We start from the raw sequence: 23,534 nt of genomic DNA, 5'->3' as shown, positions 1-23,534 counted from the left end.
ATGGAAATTTTCCATAAATTTTGCCCTTTTTTGCTCTTTTTCAGCTGGAAATAATTTTTCAGTTCAAATATTCTGAAAGCCAATTGAATTAAAAGAAAGATTTCATACCTAATTTCCTAATAATCTGGGAGTCTTGTCAATCTTTATGCTTCTTTGGTGTCATTGGCACTGATGAGTTTATCCACACAAAGTGATATCAGCTCACTGTAATGTAAAGTATCAAGCATTTTTTTTCTGATTTGCACGTGCATTATTTATTTTCTTCATAAATATTTAAAAAAATTACTGACCGCTACTAAGCATGCGCTACTATTGACAATTTGAACCGGGGGTTTGAAGAGGGCTATTCAGGCTAATGATCTAGAATATTCACGAAGACCTAAAGGATGAAAATCATCTTCTTGTTAAAAGTCATCAAATAATACATATTTTCATTTTAAAATTTTCAATTTCGTTTTTTTTTCTATCATTTTCAATGAAACATTTTTTCGTCTTCTAACCCCCGTCTCTGAAATGGGTGTAGTGTCCCGGGACTATAAATAAAATTTCGTGCTTCCACAATATCGTGCTTCATATTTTCATTCGGTTCCTCCTGTGATCTTTAGTATTTTCTTCCGCGCCCTTTTGAAGCAGCCGTCCCCGCCGCCTATTGTCTCGGATGTCAGTTACTCCATTCGAATCCGTATAAATTCGAATGCGACATGTCTCAAATTCAATCAGTCCACTTTAAGCCTGTACAAGGAACGCACAAGTTTACACTCAAGTGAGCATTTCATCATAATCAGCATGGGATCAGAACAAAGCTCAGAATATTCAGGTAAGTACTCCGATAACCAGAAATATTCTTAATATATATTTTATAAAACTCGGTAAATTTTTGTTGTGGTCCTTGGGGTCCTCCTAAAGACACACCCTCACTCGCCCTCACTATTTTTTTTACGGCTCAATTCAAATGTTTTCAAGGTCGGAAATTTCTGTCGGGAAGGAAAAATTTTGCAATGAGGGAGAAACTTTTGGGGTAAATAAAACAAATCGAGCAGCTATCATGCAGTAATTTATCACTATTATTGATTTCAATCGGTTTCATTTTATAGAAACAAAGACCGTCGGCGTACATTCAGTGGTGGCACACCTCCAAATACGGAACGAGACGAACTGCGAAGTGGAGTTGAGTATCAAATGTCCGTCCCTGTTAGAATCAGACAAACGAAAAGTTCTTCTCAAGCGAAAACGACTTGCCCCAAAAACGACTATAACAACAAAGTTGGTGATCAAATCGAACCTTGATTCGAAAGAAGTATACGTGTGGGCGCATTCAAGGATTGGTGCCGAAAAGATTCAAGTTAATTTACAGGACCAGGTCGTCCTAGATGTAGACGACGGAGACCTAGTAAAACTCGCATTAACAAAGCGGAGATAAAATGATTTTGTTGTATTTGTATTCTTTTGTTAATGTTTGTTTGTTTTTAGTATTTTTACTCTGTCTGGATATTTTTATGCCATAAAACATGATATGAGCGTTTGTATCTTTTGCACGGCTTCTACTCACGTCCCGAGATATTTTCGGTTAATAAAAAGGTCTTTGATTTAAAAACTTAAAGTGAGAGTGCAATTTTGTATGAAAATCTTTCTCAAAACCTTTTTTAGTTTTACTGGCATGGTACTGAAATATCATAAAGAGTCTTAGGCGGCGTTAGTGTTGATACTTAGTAGATAATTTTAAGCGTGATGGTATGATTTATGGGGTTTAATTTGTTTATTTACGTATAAATACTATGCATATAACTTTTTTGAACTAACGATTTTTAGAGTTGTGAAGAAATGACTGATTATATTTAAAACGTTGCATATGTTTTATTTAGTCATATTAGACGGAACCTCAAACCTATCTTTATTCTCTCCCTCTATTTATCCTCTATTTGACGAAAATCTACTTTTCAAAACAATTTGTTATAAATGTTTTTTTTATAAGCATTGCACTTAAGCATATCTAGGCTCAGATATAGGGAAAAATTAAGCATATGGCAAGCATTTGCTTGAGCCTACAAAAATATTTTTTTCCTGATTTTGGCTTTTTTTGGCTTGAATTTAATTTCCCTAAATTTATGCTTTAGATTTTAGCATCCCTTCAAACATTTTTCAGCCTTATTAAGCTTTCGACCTAAGCATCTCTGAGCCTGTTTTCGGATTTTTAAATGCTTATAAAAAAAAAACATAACATGTAACAGTTTCATCATTGATGTGTATTTTGAGGGTACAATAAAGACATTTCTGAGCATAAAATTGAACAAAATATGAACTACCTTATCTTATCATCGGCCTTAATTATTAGTCGGCCCTAATTTTAGTCACCTCATCAAAATTTAGTCACTTGGTGGGGCCAACTAAGTTTTGGCCGATAAGGTAACTTTGAACGTGGTCTTATGAAATTCAGGATATATCAATCACTCTCTATCATATCATTACACATTAGCTAACTAGTTTGGTCTTATTTTTCGTGTTGACGATAATGAAATTTACAATTTTTGACTATAAATTTTAAAAAATCTCAGGAAAATGAAAAAATCACTGAAAAATATAGTATTAATATTGTATATGAAAATCTAGTTTAGGGTGATTATCACCGTATCACACTCATGTACAAACGGGGGGTTGGGGTTGATGGAAACTTTTTTTGAGAATTTGACAAAGACATGACCGGGGAAAATAGAATTTTTCGCTAATCAGAGATGCCCCCCCCCCCTTTAGAGTGTCCGTATTAGCCCTTCGAACATCTACCTACCTATTTCTTTTACTAGCCCCCCCTAAAGTCTTAAGATTGACAGGCGCTTCATTCAAATTTGAAATAAAAAATAAAAATGAATACAGAATAGTTGAAGGCGATTTGAAAAATTTTGCTTTGGCAACCTGCCTGATTGATATTTTACAGACCATAATGTAAATTTGTCTAATCTAAAGTCACATATTGACCGATTGACTCGTCCGATTTGATTGGGATTTATTATTCCTGAATCTGAAGGCCTCCTCGTCAAAAGAAAGGGAGGAAATAATGGAAAAGAAATGGCCCCATAAGCCCGAAGGGCTAAAATCGAATCTAACCTTTCTCAGACAAGAAAAAGTGAAGACTTAAAATATACGTCATATTTTCAATGATGGATTGAATCTAGCAATTCCTTTGTTTTCGTGAGATATTCTTTCCGAAAGTAACACAGATATCTGTAAAGCCCGGAGGGCTAGATAGTAGGCAGCTTTAAGCTTTCTCCAGCAAAAAAAAAGTGAAGCAAAAATTTGACTTTTTAAATTTCGTGCCGATGGATAGGATCTAGCATTTTAATTGTTATCGGAGCGTGAGATACGCTATTTCACATCTCTCAAACCGGTGAAATTGCATATTTTAGTCACGTGACTCTGGTAGGAAATCCTTCCAAAGACGAGCTTCACTTTTTGACCAAGGCCGCAAATCTAGCCCTTCATGCTTTAGAGATCTGTGGAAATTAAGCAGTAAATATTAGTTTCAATCTGTCATTTGTCTTGTGTAAAAACCAGACAAATCGCTCAAGGTGGCGCAACTTTGGTTCATTGGCTTCAAATTCTACCTAGGAATTTCACTTCTACCCATTCTAGGTTGAAAGTTTCGCAATTTTGGCACATTTTGAAAAATTTTCCATGTATTAGTTATATTAGTAATTTGATTAATTAATTATTAATTTGATACTGTCTTTTATATTGACTTTTGACTTTATACCTCCATATCTCGATAACTACTATTCCAAAATTAAAAAATGAAATATAAAAATTTAAGTTTACCTTTCCTCTTTATCGTGAAAAAAGAAATTAGATAAAATTCAAAATTTTTCGGACACAGTTAGCCTTATACTTTTTCGTGGGCCACCCGGTACAGTAAAGGTGAATTTAGAGAAATGATTTAATTAATCCCTCTCACAGAGGCTACAAAGATCGAAATTTCGGATTAATCCAGATTTAATGATTTTGAGAACTTAGTAACACTCACACAATGAACTTACAAGAGGCCCCCCCCAGCAGACCCTCAATTCACGCTATCACGCAATTTTTTTTCGAAATTCACGCATTCACGCAAACTTTCCTCGAGTTTCACGCAATAACCCGATTTTTCAGATATAGGAAAAATGTTTGGGAAAAAATCGGCGAAACATTGAAAAATCTGCACATAATCGGTGGAAAAAAGGGAAAATTCACGCATTCTCGCAATCAATTAGCACATTTTCATGTTCACGCAAGTTTTTTCAATTCATTTTTTTCCCAATTTTCACGCATTCACACAACCGAAATTGGCCATTCACGTAATCACGCAAACCGCTGGGAGCCCCTTACAAAGACATTAAAAAAGATTAGAAATGTCAAGGGCAGAACCAAGAAAAACTAATCAGCAAGAGGCAAGAGGGAGTATTAATATGTAGGTACTTGAGAATAAACGTCTTTTTTATAAGCAAGTGTCTGCCCCTATCAGGATTGCAATACACACTTTTTTTATAAGAATGGTGTAAATCCATATTATCATAGATATTCTTAACTTTTTTGGGAAAATCATTCTAAAATTCAGACTAGATTTAACATTTAAGGCATACGTCTCAAACATAAAATGGCATTTTTGTGGGAGGAGTAGGCTTTACTTGGGGGTAATTGACAATTTTTAATTGAAAATGCTCTAAAAAGGGCATTCTTAGCATGAGTAGTAAAATTCCATGATGGTTGTAATTCTTAGCATATTCTCAATTGTTTAGCCATTTTCATCATTATAAAGTGTATTATATTCTTATAAAAAAAGCGTGTATGCTTAGCATGCTGGGTTATTAGACTGTTCCACAAAAAGTCTATCTCGAATTAGCTGGCAGTGTTTTTCCAAAGCTAGAATTCGAATTAATTAGCAGTTCTGTTTTCGTCAAGTAGATAATCCGGAATGGAATATTATCAAAAAAGAAAAAATTCAAAAAATGGGGGGGGGGGTTGGAAAACTCTCAAAACTTGATAAGTGGGGGGGGGGGTTGGAATAAAAATGCCCTGGGTGGAAATTTTTTGAAAAGGAGACTAGTACAGCAGGACAAAAGAGGGGAACTTTCAAAAACATTTTCCTAAAAATTAATAAGTGGGGGGGGGTTGGAATAAGAATGTCCTGGGTGGAAACTTTTCGAAAAATTAATTAGCGGGGGGGGGATGGCTATTAGGTACCCGAGAGTACTCTCTGTAGAAAATAAAAAACATCTTTCTTAGACCCCTAGAACTTAATTTTTTATTCCCTGAAAATGTTCAACCAACCCTTTAACTTTGGTCGATATTTTATGTTTATGAACTATTCAGAAGGTTATTGAGCATTTTATATTAAATCTCTGATTAAGGTATGTGTTCACCTTTCTTGACACATTCTCTTTAATTGATCATATCTTTAGAACAACAAATTTTTATATATCAAAAGTATATATTTTCTGAAAGCCAATAATATTCTCTTTCTAATGGTAAAAGCTTCAGCTGAATTTAAAAAACTGGGCAGGATATAATTAAAACCTTAAGAATTTTAACCTTACCTACTTCAAAGAAGTTAAAGTCACCCATAGCTTTTGAATTTTGAAAAAATAATTTCGATACTATGTTCCCAATAGATTGAACTAAAAAAGTGTCTTGGGATTTTTTTTGGAATTGACTTTAACTCTTTAAATCCTAAATTCTGTAAAAATATCGATAAAAAAGTAAATTTAAATGTGATTTTTTCAGTTATCTGTAAATTGAGGAAAAACAACTCGGTTAGAAATAAAATCCTAAGACACTTTTTAAGTTTGATCTTTTGGGAATCTCATAAAAAAAGAATGAAGTCGATATCTAAATGCTATGGGTGACTTTAACTTCGTTAAAAGTAGTATGGTGTGGTAAAATTTCGTTTTTTTCTACATCAATTTGAAATTTTTAACGAGATGATTGCTGTTAATTTGAGTAATCAGTGAAATGTGTCAAAAATATTACTATTCAATAGAGGTGAGAATAAACATCAGCTGAATTCTCTCTTTTGTCTTTGTTGTTTCCGAAAGAGACAATTATTTGAGTAAATAATCCATCATAAGACGAACTTTGTTTTGAAAGTTAAATGGTTATAACTCTGGATCAAAAAAAGATTTTAAGATCGCGATTTTACCAAAATGAAATCCAGTAACTTTTCTTCCACTTTAACTGAAAAAGTTTTTTTGACAAAAAATCGGAAAAAAGGTGTACACATACCTTAAATAGACCAAATTTAATAAATGAACAATCGAATCGAAATTTAAGTCCACTTTCTAAGGTGCCCATGGAAAATATTCAAAGACTTTGAGAAATTTACTTGAAAGAGCACACCCATTAAGTATGTATGCAATATTTCCTTCATTGAAGACGTGCGAGTTAGATGGTCCATTACATTGAAAGCAGATGATTCTTTCAATTGTCTATTTCTGTCTATTTCTTTACTTTTATCAACCAATTGAAAATAAGCATTATATTTTCTCCAGCATCAGTTTTATCATTGTATATCATTACGTTGGTTTCTAATGTTCAAAATTCTTTCAATATCCATTGTTATTGCATACGATATCTGACTGTTTCAGCTTCGAGCTACTGGTCTACCAAATTGCAGCCAATTAAGCAGCTGCTAACTGTACTGATAAAGTTGCCTGAATTGTTGTGTGAATGTCTCAATGATTGATGTTGATAGCTTGTTGAATCTGAAAAGAAAAAAATAGATACAGCTTTTGAAGAGGTCCATCCTTGCAATTAATGACACAACCCAAAAAATTGAAAAACTTAGGTGGTCTCTTTTTACAGCACTATCCAGTAAAAGAATCAATATAATTTCTAAAGATAAAACTATTTTCATTAATGAACACTTAATCTGTAAGATATTTTGATTGATTTGAAAGCTGATATCGGACAATCATAATTTAAGAACTGAAAATTTAAATGGTAATATTTCAGAAAGCCTTTGCAAATCCGTTGTTGTCCAAAAATACACTTTTTCCAGGGGGTACACAGCTGCAGGGTAATGCTGTCTAATTTTGAATCTCAAAAATGTTTAATTCGAAGAAAATCAAGAAAATATTTTAGAATCAACAGAAATGGCAAAAATTACCTATCTCAGTGTAGAAGATGAGGGGAAAATCATTTCAAACTCAAATTATTTCGAATTGATTCGAGCATTGTTAATTAAATTAAATTAATTAAATAACCACCCCAGGGATTTGCCCAAGAATCAAGTGTGCCAAATTTCAGCCAAATCTGACCATTTTTGAGTCTCCAGCCTGTCCCAAAGTTTTCCAAATTCTAGCTCAACTGATGTTGAGAATTATTGGTTTTATTAATTTCGAAAGTTTCAATTTCAACTTTGCATCAGAAAAAAATTGACAACTTTTGTTACAATCAGCTACTACATTTATCAGCCAATGAGAAAATGTCAATAGTTTGTTTTTACTTCTCTTTAACCGTTTTTTTGACCCAAATTTGCCCGGTCACATTCGAGGGTTTATGGTCATGCACCTTTGTGCCAAAAATCAGAAAAAACTAATGAGCCAATCTCAAGAAAAGCTGGTAACAAACACACACACTAATGAACATGGGTTAATTTATAAAAAAAGTGCTCAAAAGAATTCAAAATGTTCAAAATCATTTTAATAGCTGCTTTTATCAAGCTTTGTTTTTCTCAGATTTTTTGTTCCAGACTGGAGCCTAATGGAAATTTTGAATTAACTTTTTGTTGTTGCATGTTGAAAGTTTCAAAAATTAAAATGAACACTGCCTTTGAATGATATGATTTGAGTAAAGGCTTATATGGATGAGATGCCTTTTTTGTTATTTTGCCAGCAGCATATCAAAGAAATTGACAAACAAAGGCCAGCAGGAATTCTAACTTGTTTCAACTAATTTTTTACAAAAATTGTTCTCCAGGCGAACCCGAAAAATTTTTTTGTTTCCGGTCCACCGGCCGGGTGAAAATTTATTTCGTCGTCACCCGGCTGCATTTTTTTTCGTACATCATCGTTATCATCGTTAGGGTAAGGGTTAGGGTTAGTTTGTTTGTTTGGAAAACTTTCGTGAATCAGTTTTTGAGGCGTGTGATTTATCGCACGTGATATTTTATATTCTACTGTAAAATGCACGCCTAGAAATCACTTGGAATGAAGGTTTTATCCTGATCATTGTTATAGAAATGAAATTTTATTCATCTCAAACTAAACCCTGCACTGTTTTTGTTAATTCTTGCTTGCAACTCAACTTTTAAGAATGTTTTTTTATATACAACTTGGTTTTTATAAAAGAATCATGCTGATTTGTGAGTAAAATAAATAGAAGCATTCACAAAGTGGGGACTTTTCAGTAAGTAAACAGCTTTGTTTTTATAAAAGGAATCATGCTGACTTGTGAGTAAAATAAAAAGAAACATTCATAAAGTGAGGATTTAAAAAATTTGGGAAATGTTTCTCTCACTCTACTTTTTTCTCAAAAAAGTTCACTTCGTAATCACAGTTTGGAGCCTTTAGCAATTGAAGATAAATATTCAAAATGAAAGAGAGTGTCCAGTTCTTAGAGATATTGTAACAATTGAAAATATAAACGATGAAAATTAAGTATTTGAATAATCGCACGCCTAGACCACTATAAATCAAAATCTAGGCGTGCGATGATCACATGTGAATTTTTCTTATGCCGAAGCCTGTAGCGGTGTCAAGTTACTACAGATTTAAGGTAAAGAGGACCATCATTTGAACTTCTATGAGTGCTTTAAAAAATCGAGTTTTGGGATCGCAATTTAGCAAAAAAAAATTTTTTGCGGCCGGCCGGGTGAGTGTTTTTTTCGTCACCCGGTGGACCGGAAACAAAAATATTTTTAGGGTTCGCCCCAGCTACACCCTAGCACTTTGCCCATAAGAACAATAAAAATCATACCGATTTCTTCAATTTTGATATTGTTGAATTCAAATTCATGTCCAGGTCATTGCTTGAAAACTGAAATGAAAAAAAAAAGTCTGATCAGAATTTCCCAGTATGTAAAGACACATTTTGGATAGTACTTTTAAAAATAGTGCCTCATACCGGGTTATGCACCATTTCATTTCATCTTTCAATGCATTTCCTTAAAGTCATTACAGCTTAAGGTTTTTGCAAACTTCAACAACACTATACTTTTTGGCAAACAGTACCAGTCAACTATATTGAGCAGAAACTTTGGCTTTTGGTGTAGCTAAATGTCTGTAGCTTTCTGTTTATCTAATGATCCGTTTTGCTTTTTTAATCAAGCATAAATTATCTCAAAGGAAAAGTATTGCCGCTCGCAAAAACGCCTTGAAAGAAGGAGCGCGTCACGACATATCAATCCCGAGAGATAATTTCATTTTAGAGAAATGACAAGATATAGGTAACTCGCAAAAACGCCTGTCACATAGCTGTTTATTTGAAATATATCTATAAATATTAATATAGCCATAACATATAAAAAATGAAAAGTAAAGTGTAAAGAAGCTAAGCATACTTTGAAAAAATATATAAAATATCATGTGCTGGAAAGAAGTAAAAAATTCAACTTAGTTCGAGGAGCGCGTCATTACCCATAATCTTGTATCCAACCCCCTCATTTTGAGAAATAAATCTTTTGGATCGTTTAAGTAAAAATCACCAAGCCTTCCCAAAAATCTAAGAAACAGCCTAGTCAGAACAGTTAAAAATGTATCATGCATTCATTGAAGTTTCATCCTTTTAATAATATTATAATTATGTTTACCTGTTTACTTTTATCATTACTTATTACTTTTAGTAATTTATAATTTTAATGAAAATGTCTCTGATGAGCAACGCAAGCACTCAAATGATCAGGGTACATATCGATTAGAACCAATAATCAATAACTAATTGACATAAAATACATTTTTAAAAATCAATTAGCTATTGACTAGCATCAATTGATATTGACGAGCAATCGATTTTTATCGATGAGGTATCAATTACTATCGATCAACTTTTGGTATTGGTTCTGTCGATTAACAATCGATCATCATCAGGTACCTTCAAGTATCAATCGTAATGGATTTTTCATCAATTTTTATCGATTTTTCATCAAGTATCCATATTGATTATTGATTTGATTTCATTGATAACACACAATATGTCGCATACCCAACACTGCTGACACAATATCAATGTAATAAAAATGTGACCAAAGGTTAACCAAAAATTACTTCCCAGAAAATACAGTTTGTCATCTGGTAAATAATTTTCTTAATTCACAAATATACCCAATAATTAAACCCCTCCTTAAGCTGCTGCACTGCAGACCTACCTACAGATAGCTGTGAAGCTAACACAAGTTTTAGACCAAATCTTTAAGATCAGTTGAAAAAATTATATTGCACTTCAACTCTTAAAAAGATGTAAATAGTGTACCTTGTTAACCATTTTAATCATTGGCACGGAAAGTGATGTATATTTAAAAATCCAGAGACATTTAAAGGGATAATCAGATGGTTTGAGATTTTCTGCCTGAAAAAACTCCTGTGGTTTTGAGTAAAATCGCCCAAACTTTTGTCTAACTATATTCTAAAGTCAAGATTTAAAATTTCTGAAAATGGGTTCTCATACGGTTCTTACGTTGTTTTACTAAAAGTCAAAAACTTGTAACTTATCTCAACTTTGGAAAATATTTAGGCAAAAATATTTTGAGGTTTTGTTCAGGACAAAAGAAAGATTCCACATGCCAAATATCCCAAACCATCTGATTATCCCTATAAGGGTTGAAAAGTAGAAAAGTTTGAAAATACATGCCTGGTCTTGCTTGTCAGTTTTCGAGTTTAGATGTTTGATTTTTTCAGTGTTCTTGTTGAATGTTTTTATCAAGAGGATCGTCCATTTTTGCTCAAATAACCACAAAAATATCTTCTCCAGTTTCTTTGAAAGCGTTTCATATAGTCAATCAGTGATTTGTGTCAAGGATCACGATGTTAGGTTAAGATTTAAAATAGCTTTAACTTTTGCAAACTGAAAGTTTTACTTCGCCACCAACTAGAAATGAAATACATTCGCGCCACTCCGCTACCATTTTGCAAATTATCTTACTTCGTGTAAAGACGGGGGTTACTATATAGTTTAATTTCATGATGACTGTCATTTTATATTCTACTACTTTCATGATTTTGTAAAAAGTTCTCATTTGAACTATGTAGTTCTCTAAATAGTGAAAGTTATGGTAGAAATTATTTTCCAATTTTCTAATTGCTATCATAGCTTACATTTTATGTTACCCCCGTGTTATTAAATCAAATTAAGACAGCTTGAAACACAAATAGCTCCTGGAAAAGTACCCTACTGTAGAGGAACAGCTCATTTTTAAATTTTTTTTTAATTTGCGAGCAAAAAATTGAGCTGTTCCTGCTCCAGTAGGGCACTTTTCCAGGAGCGTCTTGTTTTAAACTGTCCAAGCAGCTCCAAAAAATCGACCGGAACAGCTCTAATTTTCTAGCTGGCTAATTCAAGGAACAGCTCTAAAATTTCCAGTTGGCTAATTCAAGGAACAGCTCTAAATTTCCAGCTGGCTAATTCAAGGAACAGCTCAATCTTTGAATCTTTTTGTCCAGAAAAAAAACTTAGTCTCAATCGGGAACAGCTCCAGATTTCCAGTTAGTTGGCTACAGGAACAGCTCCCAAGTTCTATATCAGTTGTGAAAATTACATGGAATCAACCCGGAACACATGTGAATTTCCAGCTGGAGAGCTGAGATAGAACTTTAAGGATTTTTCCAGGGAACAGCTATGTATTTCCAGGAGCAAATTTTTTGAAAATTTCCCGGAACACCTAGGCCATTTCCAGCTGAGGGGGGTCTCCGGAACAGCTATTTCGTCTTTTGCCCTCGGTGGCTGCTTTCGATTTAAAATAGCTTTAACTTTTGCAAACTGAAAGTTTTACTTCGCCACCAACTAGAAATGAAATACATTCGCGCCACTCCGCTACCATTTTGCAAATTATCTTACTTCGTGTAAAGACGGGGGTTACTATATAGTTTAATTTCATGATGACTGTCATTTTATATTCTACTACTTTCATGATTTTGTAAAAAGTTCTCATTTGAACTATGTAGTTCTCTAAATAGTGAAAGTTATGGTAGAAATTATTTTCCAATTTTCTAATTGCTATCATAGCTTACATTTTATGTTACCCCCGTGTTATTAAATCAAATTAAGACAGCTTGAAACACAAATAGCTCCTGGAAAAGTACCCTACTGTAGAGGAACAGCTCATTTTTAAATTTTTTTTTAATTTGCGAGCAAAAAATTGAGCTGTTCCTGCTCCAGTAGGGCACTTTTCCAGGAGCGTCTTGTTTTAAACTGTCCAAGCAGCTCCAAAAATCGACCGGAACAGCTCTAATTTTCTAGCTGGCTAATTCAAGGAACAGCTCTAAAATTTCCAGTTGGCTAATTCAAGGAACAGCTCTAAATTTCCAGCTGGCTAATTCAAGGAACAGCTCAATCTTTGAATCTTTTTGTCCAGAAAAAAAACTTAGTCTCAATCGGGAACAGCTCCAGATTTCCAGTTAGTTGGCTACAGGAACAGCTCCCAAGTTCTATATCAGTTGTGAAAATTACATGGAATCAACCCGGAACACATGTGAATTTCCAGCTGGAGAGCTGAGATAGAACTTTAAGGATTTTTCCAGGGAACAGCTATGTATTTCCAGGAGCAAATTTTTTGAAAATTTCCCGGAACACCTAGGCCATTTCCAGCTGAGGGGGGTCTCCGGAACAGCTATTTCGTCTTTTGCCCTCGGTGGCTGCTTTCGAATAATCGAGGAGACTCTGGATCGCTTTGCAACTTATAAACATGACATTTACGGTTTGTTTTTGTCACTCTCGCCTCTCGCATGTCTTTGCTATGCAAACAGAGTGGAGGGACGGAAGAGTTCTGAAACGCGCGCAACCCCTTTTATATTGATGCTATTGTTTTAGAATTATGTTATATAATTTAAGTTTTATGATAACTATTCGGAATAATCAGCATACTTTATGCATGGATCGTGCATCGTGAATCGTAAATCGTTAGATCGTGCATCTTAAATTACACCAACCCCACTTTAGGTGTCGAACCGGGTTCTGGGCCTATTTTTTGAAAATTTGATTTTTGATACTTTGATATCTTGTTCGTTTTGTCTGTTGTTTATTTAACCCCTTTTTTGTTTATTTTTCTATGTTTGTTAGTTTGTTTGGACTGCGCGTCGGTTCAGGGTTATGGAATCTGGGGGAGGCTGAGTGTTGGACGTCCTTAAAACATGTTAAAGCAAGTGCACCTGTCGCAAGTCAGGGACTCCAGATTACAGTGGTTTTTGGTGTTTGTGTTTATGTGATTGCTGTTTTGTTTTTTTGCTTGGCTTTATAAACTTTATGTCTAATGGTTTGTTGGTTCTTTTTCGCATAAAATTCTCATTTCTTGACAGAATGTTTGATTGGTTTGATTTGTATATTTAGAAAAATTCTAAAAAATGGAAAAAAACGTATAAATATAAAAATATTAGTCCCTTTTTATGTTTCCTCTTTATTTTATTTAGTATTTTCAACACTTTCTCTCCTTGAGGTCAGATCTCTGATCTTCACCATATATATATAGTATGAAAATAAAATGTTTTCTCCTGTCAGATCTACAAACAACAAAGAATGGCCGATGTTATAATGAAAGGGTAATTAGTCCTCTCTGGGTCCCTCTGTCTTTATCCTGGCTTGGGACAGGCTGACTGTCATTCAAGACAGTCAGACGACATTACCCCAGCGGCCTGTACAAGATGACAACAAACTCCAGGTAGACTGACAGGAGAAGAATATATATATATTAATCTCTGTATGATTATTGGAAATAATATGATTTAGCTTTGGACTTGAAGGTGACCAAAGATTTAGTTTGGCGGAGGTCGGTAGGCAAACTATTCCAAATGTTTGTAGCATTGTATAAAAAGGTTGTAGAATCAAATTTATTTCTTGTTCTCTGTATCCGAATTTTCTTCTCTGATCCAGCTCTAGTATTTACACCTTGCGCATCGGACTCACCAACATTTCCACAGAGAACGAAACGTTTGGATAGATAAGAGGGACATATCTTTTGAACAGCCTTGAAAGTCATGAGAGAAGTACTGTGATGAGCAACTTTTCAAAAAGGCTTGTTCATTGGAGTGACCCGATCGATTTGTCTAAACAAAGAATCAAATCGCCTATGAACATGCGATAGACTGTTGCTTGAGATGTGGATATACCATTGCATTTACCAATAACCGTTTCGTTTCGTACATGTGTTAAATAGAAAAACGTTCTCTTCTATATGAAACTGAGTGTTCTCAAACCAGTGGTCGACAACATACTTATGCCTTCTGTCACAAGAAATATTAGGTTGGAAAATTTTTTCTTGCCTTTCACTAAAGGAATTTGCTACGTCTTGTTGATCTTTCACTTTGGAGTCATCTTCCAAAACTTTATATTTATGCTGTGTGTTACATTTTTCACCATCTAAAATTGTTTTAATATATTCCCAGGTCTTTTTGGGGGGGGGTTTTCAGGGGTCTTAAATACCGCCATACCGACAAAAATTTTGGTCAAATACCGTAATACCGTCGATAAAGGAAGCCTAATACCGATACCGATATTAGATTTATGGTTTTTTCGAAAAGAATGAATTTTCAGTTAAAGAAACTGTGCAAGCAAGTCTGGTACTTTATATTATCTAAAGCTATCCTTAATAACATAACATCATACATAAGCTATGGTAATAATATACATAAAATCTACTGACACGTTAATTGGGGTAGGGGGATAGCTAGCAGTATCTCTAGTTTATTCAAAAGAAAACTCACTCGCTTCCATAATGGACCGATGTTTTTTATTTGTGAAAGAGAGAGATATTCGGCCATATTTGAGCTAGAGATAGGAATGTCAAGAAATAATCAACACGTCAAAATTATGAATCTACAAAAATCTGAAAATCTATGTAAAGAATCTGTTATTCACTTTGATGGCTCTTCCGAATCGCGATGTTCTACCGATCAAAAAAAGGGCTCCTTCGTCAACGATCGGTTCTGTTTCGATATCCCCGCTTGCTTCATCTTCATCGCTAGAGAGATCAAACTCTTGTTGTGGTTCGATAGCGTCAGCTGTCGGATCGATAACGTCAGCTGTTGGTTGGAGAGCGTCAGTTGTTGGTTCGAGAGCATCAGTTGTTGGTTCGTTAGAAACTATAGCTTCCACCGGTTCGTCATGGCGGTATTTTTCTGTTTGGGCAGCCTGTTTTGAAATATTCACACTGTACAAATAATGAGGCAAAGTACCAGTTTTGTCCATTGTGGTTTCCTGTCGGACCGAACGCTGGCGAACACCTTTGGTGTAAGTTTCGGCCCATGATCGCATTTCTTCTTCTTCTGTCTTGTTACGTACACCATCCTTCGAATACTGTTTTTTCGGTAGTGATTTGGATACTTCGCTGTAGCTTAACGAATTCTCTGGTGGTGGGTACCAACTCCCTTTGGTACTTGTGAAGTAGTACGCAGCCCATGGAAAACCTTTCTTGAGTGACTCTTTAATGGATGTCATAAAACTCATGGCGTATTGAAGAGGACTAAGCAAAGCTTGTTTGGAATGTGTTGTTGAGTGGAAGTGCTCTACTGACAATGTCATCATACTCAACATATTTGTAACATTGTAGTTTTGTTCTTGAAGCACGTTGTTTAGTCTTTTAAGTGACCATTCTGTCAACGCCATAGATACATGAGACTTAGTCGAAACATATCCATGTGTACCATTTAAGGCTTTAGGGAGAGTAAAGTTTTCGCGTATGTCTTGCTCAAAGCCATTTAGTATACCGAGAGAATCTTTTACCATGTTGATGGCATCTGGTAGTGACTTGAGCTCGTAAGATCCTAAAAAACAAAATCAGCCAAGCAAAAGAGTAAATTTTTTAAAATGACTTTTACAGAGTCTCCATAATTTGAATGACCAGGGGAAAAAACTAGTTCGAGTTAAGAAGACTTTCGAGTTGTAGAGGTTTGTAAAATTCGCGAAATCTCCCCCTTATTAGAAAACCAGAAGAAAAGAAGCAGTAAATTTAGTATACAGTCTTGCTTTATAATGTTTTTTTGGTTAATGAAGTTAAAAACTTCCATAAGTAGAATGACAAGGAGGAAAAAATAATTAAACGATTTATGGAGAGATCGAGTTATAGAGACGCAAAATAGCCTGATATTTATTCAAGAGACCAGAAAAACTGTTCGTGTTAAGAAAACATTCGATTTATAGAGGTTCAATTTGTAGAGGTATTTTTGCAAGAGTTTATAAGGAAACTTTCACGGTGTCAACAAATTCTTTCGAGTTAAGGAGACATTCGAGTATGTATTTCAACGATAATTCTTAGGCTTCAATTTTTTTAAGTAATAAAGGAAATTCTGGTTGTTGTAGTTAAACAATTTACAATACCTTTTTTCTCGTGAATAGAAAAGGCATTCATCAATTTTCCAAAGCATTTCAACAACATAGCAGTATTTGAAAGTTTTGAAACAATTTTGATCGAAGAAGACTGGTAGTCTGCGAAATATATGACATTGTCGAACTCGATACATAGGCCAGTTGGTTGAAAGACTTCCGCTTTAGTAGCCTTCCCATCTAGATTGCCTTCTTTGCCAGTTCCAATGAGGGTCTTCATATGATTTGTTGTGTCCCATGTGCAAACTTGATGTCGATAATGTCAAAATGATTCCTTCTTTGAAGGGTTGCATGCAATGGGCTCCAAAGTTGATAATCTTGCGAAAATGTAGGTCACGAGAGGCTTCTGGTAAAAAATGAAATAAGAATATTACTTAGTTTACTATTGTGGTGATATTGTGTGTGCAAAACGTAAACTGCGTTTGCTATACGCTTCTCAAACCCTAAAATTTGGCAAATTATTAAGATTACTACAGCCTCAATAAAAAAGTACCCCTCTCATTTTGTCTTGTTTTAAAAAATCTTGTAGTTACTTCAAACTGTTTTGCAGTAAACAAAAACGTATTTTCTAAAGAACGCAAAATGATTTCAATTGAATCCAAATCAGGTACCGATAAGAAACACAAATTTGGCATCAGAGACGAAAACTTTCTCTTTCAGAATGCAAAGACACGTGATTCTGTTGATACATTCGGGATAGGCTGCAATTCTCTCTAGAGTCCCAGTAATTCCAAACCTGAATGAAAAAGAATGAAATTTTTGCTATCTTAATAAAATTCCTTTACATAGGCTTTATTGAGGGTTGCTAGATCTTTGTGTGGAAAAATCTTTCTTTGGTATATATGGATGCTCTCTGAAAAGACGGTTAAATCTCTGGAAGTCCCTGGGAATGAAAAACATTTGCCGAAATGAAAATTTGCTCAATTTTTAGTCGCTGAAAAGGACCAAATTTTACTGACGTGAAACCCTATAGAAAAACAACCAACCCGCAACCAACAACCTGTGTATGGATATAAAATGGGGGCAAAAATGGAATAGCCCAATTTTGTTTGAACAACAATTCTGCAAAATTAATTACCAGTAACTTTGTTCGTACGTCAAAGGGAAATCAATTCGTAATTCTATATCAAAGTCAAAAAAGAAAACTACTGTATCGTCAAAAGGCTATCAGGCTTAGAAATTAGACAAAGTATACCCATCTGTTTTAAAGCTTAGCTGGACGATCGATTTCGAATTTTGATCAGCTGCGTATAAAACATTCTCCTTGGACAAAAACACGGTCTCGAAGGACGGTTTATTATCATTACAATTGGTTAGATTGATTTGTGTCTTAATGAAACCATTTCTCGAGTACTCGTTTTGCTGGAAATCTAAATGATCAGTGATGTTTTTCTTTAATTGTACGAGCGATGCATCCTTTCTTTCAATCTGACAGCCTATCGAATCAGCATATGCGATTACTTCTTTCTTTGATCTGAGCTTTTTGGGATTACTTTTCGAAAAGTCGATAAATGAAATCGCTGTTCCATATCCACAGTAAAATAATTTTTCGGAATTATACCAAACTGTCAATGCGTCAACATCCGATTTGATGATTTCGATACAATCAATTGGATTATGGAGCTTGACTTTGTAGATGGACCCTTTTGACTTTGCGGTGTTGTGCGTTAAAACGAATATGTATCCATAAGGGCCTAAACAAACGCTCAAAGGGCAGGGATACATCCCAACTTTGTTGTTGTTGGTGAACTTTGTTGTCTCTGGAATAAGCGTATGGACGACATAACCAATGTTTTGAAGATATGAAACAACCTTTGGATCGGATAATTTTAGGACAGCAATTGGATCTTGTCGATCTTTATTTCTGACGTAGTCATTTTTCGGCAAAAGCTTCCTCATTTTGTCCATTTCCTCTTTGCTCGCTTTGTTTCTGAGCGTGTATAAAAATGAAAGGCAACCCCTTTCATCTAAGAGTTTGAGGTACCAATTACTAAATGATGCCTTTAGGCTTTTCCCAAGATGTGGAGAGTCGGGCAATGGTACAAGAAGAGCTAGATTGGGGTCGATTGTATTATTTTCTATCTCTTCCTTCATTATCATAAACATTTTCTTGTTTCCTTCCTCGCAATCCATTGTTAGAACAAGGACAGCACGTTTTGTACATTTGATACCATGATTTAGGCAGTTCTGACAAGCTCGAAATGCTGGATATATACTTATTTGCCCCTCGTCAATACATTTGGGACACACAGCTTTACCATCAAAGCAATCTTGGCAATGCGATTCGCACATTGAAGAATCATTTAATATTAAGTCATTGGCTTTGGTTTTGTTCGTACAGACATCGCACATCTGTAATACTTTGACGTGTTTAGTGATTTGTTTGGTTAGGTTTTCTCCAGTTTTTCCAGCTTTAGGTACGTATTCCGCTAGTACTGGAAGAGAATTTTTGTTGTCTAGTGTTGTTATAGACCCTACAACTACTTCTGTAATAATGAGATCTTTTAAGAGTTCTGGATCGGGAGGGGTATGCTCCATAACAAATTCGTAGCTCACTGGTGTAGTCAAGCCAACATTGGTTTTAGATAAAGAATCATACTCAACTGCAGGTTTAAGAGCAGTGCCACCGTTGCTGTAACAGCAAGGAAAAACGATAACTTTATCGTTATTTATAATCGGTATGACTTTTTCGTCCCCCAAATCGTCTGCTATTAGTTTTAACTGGATAGAACTCAAATCTTTCAAAACACCTGATTTTGTAGTGAATGCTGTGCCTTGTTTTTGACATGTAGAAAGGGATGGACCACCCAAATTCATTTTCAGTGTTTCAAAGTTCCTACTTTGTGTAGAACCAGCTTTTTGTCCGTAAAACATTGGCCCGCGAACAAAATTAAACGTACTTTTACCTCCAAGGTACAAAATTGTGTTAAAAAATTCAACCACATCTGGATGGTAGACATGGTTGTTTTCAAAGAAAAAGTTTATAACATCATTTAGATACTTATAGAATATGCGATCTTTATCAATTTTACCATCTCTGATCAGTTGATTAAGCTTTTTAGCTAGTTCGTCGGCATCCTCTATTTTCACAGAAAATATGCGCCATTTATTTTCTTCACCTTCGGATAAGGAACAAGTTTCCATATATTTATCATCATGATGATCAACAGGAAGCTCAGAAACCTCAAAACTATCATCATCGCTTTCCTCAGACTCGGGTGTTGTGGTTGTATCAAATCCATCGCTTTCAACCCAATCATCAGCAGCAGATCTTAGTAGAAAAAGAGAAATATCTCAAGGAGCGAAATCCTCGCAGAATTTTATTTCACTATTCGATGCTAAAAAATCTCGGGTTCTCACAGAATTTAATTTCGTGATTTAGGGCAAATGTGGTCTGAAAGGTAGGCTACCTAAGCCTCAAAATATTAATTTTAGGGGCGTATTTTCATAATGCAGCAAAGTTGTGTTTCGGAGAATCTAATTTAGTGAATTACACCTAAAATCGGAAATTAAAATCCGTGTATGATCACTGACATAAATAGATGGACAGTTATCCAACAATAGCAGGCCTATTGTCTCTTTGATGTATAAGCGCGTTACCACTCATTCTACAATTGCAGGATGAAGTAATCCGAAAGGGAGACCGAAAATCCGTCATGGTTTTAAACTTCACCATATCTTCTTCATTGAAAACATTCTCACAAAATCATAATAAAATTTTTCTGAAAAAGAAATGCAACTTTTCAAGTAGCCTGTGGTAACCCAAGTCTATCTATTTATATCGGTGGTATCTTGCATGATTGGTGAGATAATAGGTGAAATCAATAATAAGCAAAAGCTACGTTCCTGTGTCAAAACCTTTAAAACTATTTACTAAGTTATAGCGGAGATGTGATTGTTATTTTCAACGCCTATTCGAAATTAACAAACGTGGATTGATAGTTCTTTGTAGGGTTGTGGAATCTGAAACAAACTTTCAAAAGGAAGATATTTTTGAAAAACTGAAAAGTGTTTTTGCGTATCACATTCAATCTTTATTTTTTTCGGCATTATAGTCTTCGTTTTCTATCGTGCAAACACCAGATCAGAAAAGAGTTTTTAGGTTTAAATTCTCCTGAAAACAATGAACTTGAATTTCCACCTAAGCGTGAAGATCTTTGCTACAAAATCTTTTAAAAAAGCCTGATCGTGAAATTAAATTCTCTTGAATTTTATAAAATTGCGAATGTCGCGTTAAAATCTCTTCCTTTTTTAAGGCATTTAAGTATACAGAAATCGAATACTTTCAAAGGTTTTTCTGTGTTTAACAGTCTTTTTAATCAAATCGAAGAGATATGGGCATAGCTAGTAGTAAATAACGTAGTAGAAAATAAATGGATATTTATTATTACTCTTCTAAATAGCTGTCATCGATAGCTTCCACATCTTGGTTCACCTCATCATCATCAATCACTACCACGCTTTGGGCCACGCTGTTATCTTGTTCATCCGATGCTTTTCGCTTTCTTTTAGACTGGTTGAAGAAGTCTTTTGCTGGACGTACCTTACGTTTATCTCCCGTCTTCAAGCGACATGCATTATAGTGGTCTAAAAACAATATTGATATCTACTATATGTGATTGGTCTAAACTGCATTCATACGTCCCGATTCCAGAAAGCGCCGAATCGGATTGAAGGCATTTCATTAGAGTCTGTTTCAAAAGAACTGGCAGTTTGCACATCTTGATGCATAGAATAGGAACGAAAAAAGTTATAAAAAAGTAGTGAGTGGGATATCTTAAATATTCAAAATAAATTCAAAAAAATATTGAAAATGAAGAAGCAAAATGAAGATGAAAAAATTGAAGAAATTTCTACAGTGCCTATAAAATGTTGATTTTTATTTTATAAACACTTCAAACTTAGCTGATTCGAAACTTTGATTGATTTTTGACTTCTATCATTGTTGGAAAATTACAACCCCTCAAAGTAGGTCTATCTTTCCAATTTTTGGCCCTTTTTGAGAGTTACAATTGGTTGTAACTTTATAATACACTCTTTTTTTATAAGCATACGGGAAAATTGGGTCGAGGCTCAATATTCTTAGCAAAATTTCATTTTCAGCCTCAAGTTATGTTTAGTGGTATGCTAACGAAAGCCTTTTTTCAAAGCATCATCAATTTTTGGATGCACTTTTTAACCATGTACATATGAATCAGTTTCTTGTGACTTTGACCACTTTACGTTTTACATTAAAGATCATTGTTTCATTGTTTTAGAATATTCAATGTCTACCTCACTGTCCATTGACCCCATTTTCGAAATTCGATGAATTTTCTCAGCCTGGACCTATGCCTAGCACTATGCTGATTTTTTTGCGATTTTCAGCCTAAGTATGCTTATAAACCTTATGCTTTTAAAAAAGAGTGTAACGATAGATATAAAATTCGGATTACACAATTTTTTCTTTAGTGAAAATCAATGCATTAGGTGCAAAGTTTTTATAAAATTTGACTTCTTATAATCTTCCCCTCAAGGATATCTTTCCAACAAAAGGTTACAATTTAGTAGAGTATTTTTCTCTCAAGAGTTATATTAAAAAATACGCAAACTGCCGGACTTAATAAGTTAGAAGAGTCTTTAGTTTCAAGACTAACTGATCTGTATCTGTGACATCTGAATGTAATCTTAGTAATTTTTGCTGAAATTTGTTTCCGATCGCTCATTTATCTACCAAAAGTGTCATGACTATTTGGTATTTTTTGTATCTGAAAATGCGCGAATACGATAAGTGTTAAAAGTTGATCCCACCCCTAACATACTTCATGGCCTCTCATGTCAATGGGAGTTCCCTCACAAAAAAGTAAAAACTTACGCCGATCAAAGTAAGCAATACGGCCTTTAAGCCCCGCATCAGGTCGCATGATGTTCTCCTGCTTACAGCCCCCACAACGTATTTTCCATTCCCATAACATCTGTTCTTTCCGTTGTCCATACTTCACCAGAACAGAGTTTCCTTTCAAGGCTTCGGACTCTTTTCGCGTGTATAATTCTAAACAAAAGGAAAGAAAATTCAAAGAAGAAGTTTTATAAAATACAATATTGAAGCGAGATAACAAAGGCCCGCAAAGCAAGAAAGAACAAGAAATTTCAAAATTTATGGTTTTAGAGACTAATATAAAGTTTTAACTTCATAGAAATTAATCAACCTGTGTTAAGTTCCATTAAATCTTTATCGGCTATCTCCAAAGACTTGAATGTTGGCGGAGTAGAAGTTTGCTGTCTCATCTCAGATTCTGTAACAAGGTTAATTCGCGGTACGTTTTTGGCGAATGATACCACAACTTCGTATACTAAAACTATGAATATAAGAAAATTAAAAAACTATCTAATTCGTAGAAATCTTCTCGTGTATTAATTATACAGTCAACGTCCATTTTCTCGACAGACCTCAACCTCCAAAGGAACCACAGAAAAGTTTTTCATAGCAAAGGTCGAGATAACGAGCAGAAATTTTAGTTAGGTTAGTTTTTAAGCTTCTAAAAACTGATCTATTAGGCCCTGTGAAATTCAAAACCTTATATTACGATTTTACTATACCATATTTGATGCCAAACATGCCTAAAATATATCATTTTGCACGTATATTCATGACAGTTGTTTCTTTTCTGGCTAGAAGACGTTTTAGATTTTTTTTGGGAGACTTCACTTACTAGCTAGTCTGTTCATTTCATTCAATATTTTTTTTGTTTTCCTAGGGATTTTGAACAAAGAGGCTTCCAAATTTTCGCGGGGTTTTAATTTTGTGCGCGTAAATGGTTAAGATTTATTCGTTTTCCATACCTTGTATCACGTCGTTGTTGCTGATAGCAACTGGTAGCTCAAGCTCCAACTGATTGTTTGTGTTTATGTGGTACATATTTGGCCCATTTCGAGTCATCTCTTTTCTTGCCAAGCAAATGTCAAGGTTCTTCCCAAAACCAAGTTTCAAACTTTTCTCCGAAATTCCACCGTTTACTCTGACATTAGAAAGCAATACAAAATATATTTTTAATTGTTTAAAACAA

At 34.6% G+C, this 23,534-nt stretch overlaps 2 protein-coding genes and 1 long non-coding RNA gene across 3 annotated transcripts; 1 reads left to right on the top strand and 2 right to left on the bottom strand.

The window, feature by feature from the left end:
• Positions 1 to 583: 583 nt before the first annotated feature.
• Positions 584 to 1,567, top strand: LOC136801335 (uncharacterized). The gene is made up of 2 exons (XM_067057975.1): positions 584 to 817; positions 1,095 to 1,567. The coding sequence occupies exons 1-2, from the start codon at positions 787 to 789 to the stop codon at positions 1,418 to 1,420; spliced, it is 357 nt and encodes a 118-aa protein (XP_066914076.1). The 5' UTR covers positions 584 to 786; the 3' UTR covers positions 1,421 to 1,567.
• Positions 1,568 to 6,330: 4,763 nt separating this feature from the next.
• On the bottom strand, positions 6,331 to 11,080 carry LOC136801334 (uncharacterized). The gene is made up of 3 exons (XR_010845836.1): positions 10,810 to 11,080; positions 8,941 to 9,000; positions 6,331 to 6,725 (listed from the first exon to the last, which is right to left on the bottom strand). It is a non-coding gene; the product is annotated as an uncharacterized lncRNA (long non-coding RNA).
• A 9,758-nt stretch (positions 11,081 to 20,838) lies between these two features.
• On the bottom strand, positions 20,839 to 23,480 carry LOC136801333 (uncharacterized). Its single transcript, XM_067057974.1, has 4 exons — positions 23,311 to 23,480; positions 22,677 to 22,826; positions 22,343 to 22,519; positions 20,839 to 21,075 (listed from the first exon to the last, which is right to left on the bottom strand). Exons 1-4 carry the CDS (start codon positions 23,405 to 23,407, stop codon positions 20,876 to 20,878), a joined length of 624 nt encoding a protein of 207 aa, XP_066914075.1. The 5' UTR covers positions 23,408 to 23,480; the 3' UTR covers positions 20,839 to 20,875.
• Between the last annotated feature and the right edge of the window lie 54 nt (positions 23,481 to 23,534).

The sequence above is a fragment of the Clytia hemisphaerica genome, unplaced genomic scaffold (genome assembly GCF_902728285.1).
Source record: "Clytia hemisphaerica strain Z4C2 unplaced genomic scaffold, Clytia hemisphaerica genome assembly, whole genome shotgun sequence".
NCBI lineage: Eukaryota > Metazoa > Cnidaria > Hydrozoa > Leptothecata > Clytiidae > Clytia > Clytia hemisphaerica.
This window is presented reverse-complemented; position numbering and strand designations above follow the sequence as displayed.

Excerpts from the sequence above, each read along its gene's own strand:
- LOC136801333 (XM_067057974.1), bottom strand. The coding sequence starts at position 23,407 with ATGACTCGAAATGGGCCAAATATGTACCACATAAACACAAACAATCAG. Across the intron at positions 22,827-23,310 it reads CAACAACGACGTGATACAAG|TTTTAGTATACGAAGTTGTG; the intron begins GTATGGAAAACG and ends TTATATTCATAG. Across the intron at positions 21,076-22,342 it reads TATTGCTTACTTTGATCGGC|ACCACTATAATGCATGTCGC; the intron begins GTAAGTTTTTAC and ends TATTGTTTTTAG.
- LOC136801335 (XM_067057975.1), top strand. The coding sequence starts at position 787 with ATGGGATCAGAACAAAGCTCAGAATATTCAG. Across the intron at positions 818-1,094 it reads ACAAAGCTCAGAATATTCAG|AAACAAAGACCGTCGGCGTA; the intron begins GTAAGTACTCCG and ends TTCATTTTATAG.